The sequence below is a fragment of the Alternaria ethzedia genome (genome assembly GCF_023757985.1).
Source record: "Alternaria ethzedia strain BMP 0044 chromosome Unknown scaffold_9, whole genome shotgun sequence".
Lineage (NCBI taxonomy): Eukaryota > Fungi > Ascomycota > Dothideomycetes > Pleosporales > Pleosporaceae > Alternaria > Alternaria ethzedia.
The window spans coordinates 764,160-775,208 of NW_026056202.1; the positions used below are offsets into that span (position 1 = coordinate 764,160).

The 11,049-nt window shown below is 55.2% G+C and overlaps 1 protein-coding gene across 1 annotated transcript; it reads left to right on the forward strand.

The window, feature by feature from the left end:
* Nucleotides 1-3,364: 3,364 nt before the first annotated feature.
* Nucleotides 3,365-5,042, forward strand: J4E87_004829 (uncharacterized protein; the record flags this gene model as incomplete). Its single annotated transcript, XM_049376446.1, has 3 exons — nucleotides 3,365-3,984; nucleotides 4,036-4,649; nucleotides 4,699-5,042. The coding sequence occupies 3 exons, from the start codon at nucleotides 3,365-3,367 to the stop codon at nucleotides 5,040-5,042; spliced, it is 1,578 nt and encodes a 525-aa protein (XP_049233957.1).
* Between the last annotated feature and the right edge of the window lie 6,007 nt (nucleotides 5,043-11,049).

Consider the following 11,049-nt stretch of genomic DNA (forward strand, 5'->3'; position numbering starts at 1 on the left):
TGGTAGCAGCGACAGGGGCAGTGTCGCCTGCGCCAGCTCGGTATGAATTATCGACGGCTCTTGAGAAACACATGAGCTTTTCCTCATACGTTACTGTGCAGTATGGGGAGCATTGTGGCGCTTTCCCATCGAATTTATCGCTGCAAGCGAAGAGAACATGGGGTTCATCTCCCCGAGCCACTCTCAGCGTATCGATAGATCGGAGGCCAGTCATAGTGTGAGCGACCGCACAGCCGGTCGCCAACGGCGCCCCTCAACCTGCAACGCCACGACTGGAGGTCGGAAGGCTGTGTGCGGCGCGAGCAGGCAGTGGAGATGAAGAGCCCCATGCTGATGAATAGAAGTCTTCGCAATATAGCCTCATCGCGTGGGAATGTAGGCCGTTTCCCGGGACTCGCTCTGATGTAACCACGATGGCAAGATTGTGGCTCTCGTGCCTGGCTAAGCATGACGGAGTGTCCAGGCCCTTGAGGAATGCTCTGATCACAGATGTGCCGTGATGCGCCGGGGTGGGGCCGTCTTCAGGCTCATTGAATGAGTTGTCAGCACAAAATCCACCTACGTGGGAGATGCTGCATGATTCCGAAATGAAGGGACCTGTACGACCTGACACGACCGTTCAGCGCAGTCCGAGGCTTCCAAGGTTCTCTGCGGTGGACTGGCACGCGGTGGGACCACCTCATGATGACATGACAAGTTGCGAACCACACGGCGGCCACGGGCCCAGACTGCTGGCAACGGATCGCAATCATATTCAATGCATTATGTTCGCGAGAGGGACCGAAGCATAAGGACCAGAGGCAGGCATGTTCTGCCGACACTGGACAGGCACCCATGCGCTCATCAAACCCACACAAGTGTTGCGTCCCCCACCAATGGCCCGCCAGCGTATTCGCGGTTTCGCTATCGCTTGCTCCTGTCATTTCCACAGGCCGTCCCCATCCGCCAGCCGGGCGGTCTTGGCGTTGTTTGGGAAATCGACCGCGACGCCCTGCCGGCATCGCGTTTTGGAGATTGCGTGTGCGCAGCCGGCGACGTGCTTTTTGTCGTTGCGAAACGGGCCAAACGCTGGCGGTTACCCGCGTGCTTCACAGGCAGCGTGCAAAAACAATATGCGCCGGTTCAGGCAATGCGACCGCAGACGGCGCGAGGCGGACAGTGTGCATCATTCGTCACGGGCGCTGGCCGCGGTATCGGCTACACGTTCAGGTCTGCTTTGGACACGGGCGATGGCGATCACGACGGAACGGCGCAGCAGGGGTGGCTTGCGCATCGCCCATTTTTCCCTGCAGTGCGGCCGAGCAGACTGTTGCGGTGCGCGCAGCCTCGCTGGCAGGTCATTCGCGCGCTCCAGCACCGTTTCAGCGCGCTTGCTTGGACACGCACTTCCAAACACGTTACGATAACCACCGCTGTCACCCAACTACCGACAGCCCACCAGCGTCGCACACAGTCGCACTACAGCGAGAACAGGCTTCGAGAAACAGCCAACTTCAGCATTTTCCCGGCGCGGGCCGAGCTTTTGGCCGTTAGATCGTTGTTAGCCCAGCCAGATCTGTTGCGCGCTGGTGACCCCCCGCTGCCCATTGGCGACGGCGTCATTGCTAGCCGCTCGACTGCTCACCACACTGAATCAAGCAGGTGTGCAGCAGGAACACACATGTAGCTAGACGCGGTTCCTTGGTTGCCGGCCAGCATCATGGGTCACGGCTGAAGACGACCAAGGTTCGCTGTTCATGCATCTGAGCGGGCGCGATGGGCGGCTCAAACCACTGGCACTGGCAAGGCTGATGCACCGCGTTCCTGACGCATACGCAATTTGCGATCCGTCGTCAGTAACATTTGACAGGTGCCAGAAGAAGCACTGGGGAGCCACCGGCCCAAGGCGGCCTGGTCCACCACCCAGCACGACGTCGTCGTGTGAAGGTTTGTGGTTCGACGACAGTAGCAGCGAGTACACGAACCTGGCGGCACCAAGTCCGACCTTCACCACCACACCACCATCTCGTCCGTTCATAAACCACACTAAAGCAGCATTGACAGCAACACCCCGCAACAAGCCGTGCAAGCGTTGCCGAGCCCTGTAACATCCCTGCGCTTTCTCGCTGCGGGTTCCTTGGACTTCCCGCATCGCATCTGGCCAATAATGGCGCCGCCGCCTGCCTCGACGTTCGACTGCGAGACGCCACGGATCAGTCCTTGCTCGTCGGCCATTTTTCTACACGGGCCCTGGTCTATGCATGTAGCCTGCAGCCCACCATGTTCACGCACCGCTCGCTCCCCTTCCCTTTCGAGGGGAGGGCACCCTGGCATGCAGCACACCTGATCCAGAGCCTTTCGATTCGCCCGTTCCCGCTCCGTCTCTCCTTCGTAGTAGGCCCACGTCCCGAGCTACCGTATCCCTGTGCCCTGAGCCTTTGGGGTCTGCTAGCCCTCGACGTTAGTCACGCTTCTCGTCGTGTAACAAGCTGCTTCCAGATCCTCGAAGGATATCATGTTTCCCTAAGAGGCACCGCTGTCCATGCGTAGTCTGACCCTAGTCCCTCGCACTTGTCTTAACCTCGATTTTATCCGGATCGTCGTCAGTAGAGTACCGTCAAGCCTTTTTGTCTGAATGATCTGTTCCCCTCCCCTGCTGCCATCGCTGATATAGCCTCCGACGGTTCCTGGCCCTCTTTACAAAGGCCTACCCATCGCTGACTACCAGACGACGCTTTCACTCTTCCAAGCAAGTCGACTGTCCATCACCTCACCTCTTGTCAAGCATCAAGCGCCCACCGTCAGCGTCTATCTTTATTTGGCTCGCAGTATCACCTCCCCGGTAGCTTCTATTTCAAGCTTGAAGTTGCACCAAAACTCCGCGCCCCAATCCTACTGTCGGTACGACATCAGCTTTCAGCCTGGCTTCGCATACCCGCCATCCTTAGACCCACCAACACGCCAGCCTCGAACTACCCGTTCGTAACAGTCTCGCGTCTCTAACGCGTGCTGGACTCGCCGTCGTAGTACTGCGACTGCCTTCACTCTTTCTCGCTGATCACCCGCATCAAACCCCGCACAGGGTTCGAGCGACGATCAACTGTCCACACCAAGCTTCGTCAGATCTTTACCCCTTGCGGATTCCGCAGTCTGGTACAAGTTCGAACAAGGACGCCAACACCACCAGTCTTGAGGCCTTCCTGGTGACCACAATAACTAGGTAAGCAGCGGTCCAGCTTGAGGCCCGCTTCCCACTAACAGCGAGTCACAGGAGAGGTATCAGCCACACAGCTAAGCCTACATCTACTCCACTACATCAGTTTCAAAAGCGCCAATGGTCGACGGAAGCTTCCTCGTTCCTTTGTCTCCGCCTAGCTCGCCGCACATGTCTGCGTATAGCACGACTTCTGCAGACAACGAGTGGCATTCATCAGAATACAGAACTCTGGAACACACCCCACCACATTCAGATAGCGACATGGCCATGCTCCAAGCTGAGGTCGCTGGACACAACCTCGACATGAAGCGACCGTCAATGCGAACACACAAGAGCTTTCCTTACCTACTCGACGGCAAGAGCCACCTGAACAGCGGCAGCAACACACCATCCGGACTTGATGAGATCGAGCAGCACGACATCCCAAATGTAACCTTTGGAGGTTCAGCACCCACCAGCCCAATCTCGAGACTGACACCCCCTTCCACCAACGATGGTGTCAACGTGGAGAAGCTCGAGGACCAAGAAGACGACGATCTCATCCTCGACGACAAGGATGACTGCGAGGATGGAGAGGACAAGGGTGAAGATAGGCAACCCATGACCGCCGCGGAGATACGTGCTGCCAAGCGGAAGATGAAGAGGTTCAGACTTACCCACAACCAAACTCGGTTCCTCATGAGCGAATTCGCCCGACAAGCACACCCAGATGCAGCTCACAGAGAGCGACTAGCCCGAGAGATTCCCGGTCTCAGCCCCCGTCAGGTCCAGGTCTGGTTCCAGAACAGGTGAGTCGTGTCATAAACCACCGAACCATGCAGGTGCTGACATATGTAAAGGCGTGCCAAGCTCAAGAGATTAACAAGCGACGACCGTGAGCGTATGATGAGGTCGCGAGCCTTACCAGACGACTTCGATATGGCCTCAGCATTGCATTCACCATTCGGAAACTCCCATGGTCTAGGCACACCGCTGGCATCACCCGCATCTTACGGGTCAAGTTTCCCCGAAGGCAACATGATGCGACCACTAAGCATTGATACCTTCCGGCGAGGGCCGCTCGACTCGCACATGTCACCCACGGGCATTAGCCCAGCGTTCGGTGGATTCACCTTTACTCCACCCCAGTCCGCAACCGATACCATTTCACCGGTATCAGCCCACGAGGGATCCCCCTTTGGCTTCCATTCAGCGCCGCTCGACACTAGCCCCAGAACGTCTAACCCTTTCTCCATGCCTGTCAGCAACCCTACCGCCTATGCTGCACAACATAGTATCCCACGCCTCTCGCTCCATGCCGACCGAATCGCAAGAAGTCGCGCCGAGTCTCTGCAGTCGCCGTTGAGGACTAGCATGAGCTACACTGGCAGTCACGACAGCAATGGCTCCGAGAACCATCACGACAGTCGGTCCTACTCGAGCTCTATGATGCCCTATGGTATTGGCTACTCCTGTAAGTTTACATAACCCACGTGGGCTTTCCACCGTTCTAACTCTACCAGACTCCCCAGTACCAGGCTTCGGAACTTCCACGGGCAACAGAATGCGGTCCTTCTCTAACGGCGTTCCCCGGCGCATTGAGTTGAGCACCCACTACACTCCTCAACGCAACGGATCGACACCACAAACAGCCCACTTTCCATCCTTTTCTGGCTCACCGCTCGTAACACCTCAGAGCTATGCCATGCCTCAGATGAGCGCACCTCACCACATGTCGTCGTTCCCAAACTCCTACATGCGGAACGACTCGGCGCACAATGACTCGTATTCTGCCGTCGGCTCTGTCCTGGGAGAAGTCATGGAGAACACCAGCCAACACAGCGACGACCACCACGATCAGTACTAAGCGCTCGAATGTTTTGATTACTTTGAATTTATTTTGCGGTCAAGATTATGAACAGCGTGCTATGTCTTATCAAGAAAAAATGGGTACGGATATATGTTTCGACTGGATTGATGACATGACCACTGTCTTGTATCACCAATTTTCTGCGATACCAGTCTCGCATCTCTATACGAATTCTTTGGTGGTTGTTTCGACATATTTTATCATAGTAGGCAGGCGATTACCCCTTGTTTCCAATCTCCTTTCAACACCAACCCTTCGCAGCTCGATTTTTGCAGCGCATATTGGTATTATCATTCTATGTATCATCTTATCCTACAAACACCGCATATCATTGTGGCAATTCAAACCCTTCAACGCAAACACTGTACCCACTTCTCATTTTCTTGGCCCTGCCGCCACTCTGCCATGTCCAATATACACGGCCACACTTGAGGCGCTTCGGAAAAAGCCATACCTGTACAAACTGCAAAGAGGCGAAAGTAATACCCACCTGACACGGCCGATCACACAACAGAACAAGTTAATGATACCCCACATCTTCCAATACAATCTTGCAGGGCGGCTACCGTCACTGCTGTGGATCTGCTACCTGCATGTGCCTGACTAACTAACCTAACGGTGGACCGACTGACACACAGGTGGTGGCGGCAGCATCGCCAAGCAATCCACCGTCGTCGAACGACATGTACCTCTATATCCAAGCGAAACTAGTCCAAACCACCTGGCCAGCTAGCCAGCCGCCTCATACCTGAGGCGATGTCGGAGCCTCTAGCGGACACCGAACCATGTGGATACCCTTCTCTGCCCTTGCCTAGAAAGAAGTAGTCGCTCAAGCAACTTGACAAGCACTTCTTGTACACGGCCGGACAACGGGACGATGTCACATCAAGGGCCGTGAGCACCTCTCGCAGCGCAGAGGACTTGTTCCGAAATTCCGGGCGAAGAGAAAAACTGGGCGGATAGATCTAGACAGGAATGTGGATACTACGATTACGAATGAGCTGAGCCTACGAATGAAAAACTTCCCGCGTACAGCGCGAAGGCGAAAACAACTAATTACACTGACGACGTTTGGGCGTTGGCAGACGCAGGTCACTGCCATGGCTCACTCAGAGTCTCACGCACACCCACATGGCAACCACACACACAGTTTCACATCACCACTTGTATCATGCACTAGAATCTTCTTCAGCTAGAAAAGCTTCCACAACCCATCAAGCCGGCTTCCCCCTCAGCGCCCCAGCCGTCGATCCTTCCCTTCCACCACCGGATGGGTGGGGGAGGAGGAGGCGAGGCAGTGGAAAGCATCACCATGCAGCTTCTCTGACCATCCCTAATCAAAGTCTCAAACACGCACATGACCACGAACATGTTTAGATTGCTCGCACAAGCTGCATAGCGTGGTAGGAATGGATGGATGGGGCGGGAAAGGGACGCGAAGCCAGACGGGGGGAAGAAAGGCATGATCTCCACACTTTACCCCAGACTTTACCTGCTTTGTGGGCTGCATGGCCTCAAGGACTGGTCGTCACTACATGCAGGTATGTGTACAGGTATGGGCTTGGCAGCAGATTAATTTCGGCTTCTGAGGCTCAGGAACCGATGGTTTTGCATGGGTTGAAGTGCGTCGCAGTACTGGTGTGTTCTAGTGCGTTACTACGCTTTTGGTAGCGCGATAGGCAGGGCAAGCTACGTACGGTAGGGGTAGGGTATAGCTGGGCGAAGTGGTGTGAGAGGATCGAAAGATGCGAAGAAATGATGTACACATGCTTGATAGCTTGTGCATATCGTGACAGGGAAAGCCATGGCATGTGTGGTTAAATTGGTTGAAGCAAGTGCGACCTACGTATACGGACATCCGATGGACCAGAACCAGAAAACTTGCTGGGTTCGGATGATGGGTCCTTACGTGCGGGAGGATTATTGTGGGTTGTGCAAGGTGGTACAACATGGAAGAAAAAAACGTGGAGAGCAGAACGGTGGAGTGACAGCGAGTAGAGTAGGGTCCTTGCGCCTTCTGCTTTTCGCGTCAGGTGCATGGACGTACGTTCATCGTGTGCTTTGGAAGATCGGGGTTTGTGCATTTTGCGGGGAAGATGGAAGGTCGGTTATGCTCTGTTGTCAGGATCGGTATGCGTCGAGCTGCAGTATACACATCAGCAACAGAGTATGGAACTATGGCCAAGGGTTGATGGACAAAGACAGGGTGGGAATACGCCAGCAGCTGCGTGACACACTGGATATGAATTTCTTGCAGCGGCTGGCGTGTTTGAGTGGCTGGTTTGGCAGATTGGAGAGTTTCCGCTAAGAAGCGAATGCTAGGTGTGGATCTTAACTTTGTTAGAGTTATTAAACGGCTGCTGCTGGCATCGTTAGATTGAGGAGCCGCGGGTGCTCTGGTCAAGGCAAGAGAAAGATCTTAGGCTTAATCTAGGCTGGGCACGGCCGGGGTAAGGGCTACGCGGGCGAATTGGGTCATTCACAGAGCGCCTTCTTCCAAGCGGTGGTCTTCGAGAAGGCCATGGTACATGGTTCAGCGGAGACGTCGTGTGAATGGGCAGAGGATGTCCTGCAGCCGGTGCTGGGTACGGAAGCATGAGCGTGTGATCTAGGTTGATCGGCTGCTCTTCGTGTGCGATGAGGCTCGCCGTGCATGGCTTCAGCGGCGGTGTGATAGGCGCCCTCTAGAGACGTTTCTAGCAGCTTGTATTCTCGAGTTAAGCTCGCTAGCTTCGGCCACTTATCGACAAGGGCAGGGCCGGGGCAGGTTACTCCAGACCAAAGCAAGACGCGCGACTCAGGACGGACCACACCGAGCACAAGCGAAAGCAACCATGGCATTGACAACAACGCAGGCCGGCGCTGAAGTCATCGTGGCTCACCCATGGGGTAAGGCCGCCGCAATGCGGTACGCCATTCCGACAGAACCCTCGAGGGCCACCGTTCACCTCCTGCGGAGCGCATCATGTGCAGGACGAGCGTTGGCTAGCGTCCCCTGTCGCTGCTTTTGCACCACGCCCTCCACCTTGTTCCTCCACATTCCTTCCTTTCACAAACGTCCTCGCATCACAGCCTAGCCGCTGAGCTTACCGGACCGGACCTTGGGCAATGGCGCTACCAGAAATATTGTCCGTCAGCTCGGTGGTGTGGTGCAAGGTACACATGAGTCGCGCCTTTGCGGTCCAAGGAGTCCGGAACGACGTGCCTGAAATGATGAGTAAGGGGACTGCCATCCCGGCTGAATTACGACCTGGAACTGGTTCGACAGGAACTTTTAGCCTTCATGACGTGCGGAGAAGGCTCGAGGCTTATCCCTCCACAAACACCCTATTGGCACTTCAAGAGCCGAGAAGGATCGTGGAGTCTGCAGTCTGGCGAGGTGGAGGGCACTGGGTTTCTCGGGGTCAGCCCTGCGACGCTGTGTTGTGCTTGTCGTCGTCGGTCCTGAGTTCCGGATGTGCGATTGGCCGGGTCGCATCAGGGTCGCTTTCCTGTTTTGGCGCGGAGTGAATTGCCAGTATTAGAGGCGATTGGTGGAAGACGCATATCACGTGGAGGTTGCGCTGCCAGCGTCTCGCTCCACAGGTCCCGAGGTCAGCAGGGATGCGACGACTTCTGGTAGCGCTGCCATGATGATGTAGAGATACGTACCTAAGGCGGCGCCTCGGTCGAGAAGCGAAATGCAGTAAGGTATTGGAAATGGCTGATACGCATGGCGAATAGATGCAGAATGTGTGAGCCGTTGGGCAGTCATGCTTCTTCGACAAGTTCGCTCGTGGTGGGTCAGGCTCTCGCGCCTCTGGAGAATGACGATGCACGCCAGAAGAAGCAAAGGGCGGGACGGGATGATGCAGACAACAAAGACGGGACGAGCACGACCTTCCAAATTTCTTCTTTCACCTGCATTGCTATCTCCCCACCCACATGCAACTTCCTCATCTGCAGCCACGGCCGGTACTTTGAGCAAAGCAAAGAATCCTACGGCAGCTTGATACGATGTCAATTTTGACTCCAACCCGTCACATGCCATCAACGCCAAAGGATTGTGAGGCGCTTTTAGTGCCCGAGGGTGGTTCCTCAGCCGTTATGCACCTGCGTTGATACGGCGCAGGGCGATCCTCGAAGGATACGAGCAAGGCCATGGCAGTCAGCGATCGGACGACGGCAAGCTTGCGCCATCGACACCAAACCTTCTGACCCGCCTATTCGCGCGTCCGGGCACCGGAGCAAGATACGAGATGCGGAAGGCCGGCGCACGCTTTAAAAGCTGAGCTTGCCCCAAGACGCAGGCTTGGGAGACTACTCGAAGAGGAGCGTCTGCGTCTGCCACAGCCGGCGGCTTTTCTGACAGGAAAGTAAGAGTGGCACTTCGCCGAGGTAATGTGGGTGTGGCTGACGATGAGAGGTGGAACTTTTCGACGCCGCTGACGGTCAAAGTTTCCTCATCCACGGTGCCCGTATGCGGGACTCTGCGACGTTCGTTTCCTCCTTCATCTCCACACCCCCAGATTCATGGGAATTGCGCTTTCCGCAGACTTGCATATTTCCGGCATCCCAGGGCGAATACTGCGGGGCGAATGCGATTGATGGAATTGCGATGGCCAACGCATCGTTAGGCATGGCTGTCCTCTTTTGTCGCAACACGACAGAATGCGGACGTCATGCCTCATTTCGTTGGTAGGGCGCGTGAGGTTTAATCCTCAGCGCTGAGGCGACTCGCCCACACGCAAGTATAAGAGGTCGTACCAAACCGCCAGAGACCACAAGCCATCTGGTCTGGCCTCGGTACCTGGCATTACGGACCGCTGCATTACACCCGCAGCAGGGTTTCAGCATCGGTCGTGTTCGTTGCTTTTGCGACCACGACATTGCTTCTGCTGTGCTGCCGGCGCATGCAAAACCGTCGGCTGTGCGCTGCTAATGCCACGCTGCATGACAGGATTCCGGCAGCTGCTGGCTGCACTCGGCTGCTGAAGTTGCCGTCTCGTTGTGTCACCGTTTCGTTTCGTGTGAGTCAAGGATTACAACGGGCGATGATGGTGGCTGTTGAGTGGGTTGAGACCTCGGTAGCATTGATGGTGGGTAGACTCCCCAAGCGGCATGTCACTGGTGTCAGTAATCTCCAGGTAAGTGATACATAGTCAATGGGAGAGCCTGCATCTGCCTGGGCATCTCTTGGTGGCGGTATGCGTTCACATTGCCATGTTCGTTTGCAATGACCCACAGGTGCAGCTCATTGCTTCCACAAGAAAGCGGAACCCGCCTCATGTCAGGCAGGAATTTTACAATCATTCCCTAGGACTCTACATCATTATGGAAAAGTTTGGGTCTTCAGACTAATGTAGACGGCAGCGCACCTGTTGAGATTTCTCCTTGTAGGAGGTGACCGCGCATTTGAACGGCCCTACCTAGGTACCCGCTGTAAGAACGTGGGCTGTACGCGTCCGAACACGCTAGACTTGCAGTATTCTCCCCAGGTGTGACAATCGAGATTTCGATATTGCGACGGAAGGACGACCCATATACCGGTACCAGTACCAAGATCATTTTGCAGTTTTCAAAGATACGGTGGCACAGTCCAGATTGCACTCTTGCAATCCCACAAGCGTGCGGTCGATGGTTCAGGGTCATTACATCTTGAATACCCTTCTTGAGTTACTGCAGTAATAGTTCTAGTAACGGTTGACAGCACAGATCTACATTACCCCAAGGTCAGGATTTCAATATCGAAAGAGCATAATTCACTGCAGCCACCTTCATCGACGCCGGTTGCCACCCACTCCAGACATTGGTACTGCGATGGAAGCGACCCGTAGCATGCGCATTTTCCAAGACCCTCTTACCTCACAAACCCTTTGTTGAGAGTAGTCGTAATCATGATGTTATCGCTGTCTCATGATTGTTCATTGTTCATCGCTGGCGCAGCGCAGCGCGGTCACGCTGCCGACAAAATGGTCGATGCATCGTCCGGTCAACAGAACATAGTCCGTGGGAAGCTCGAGAC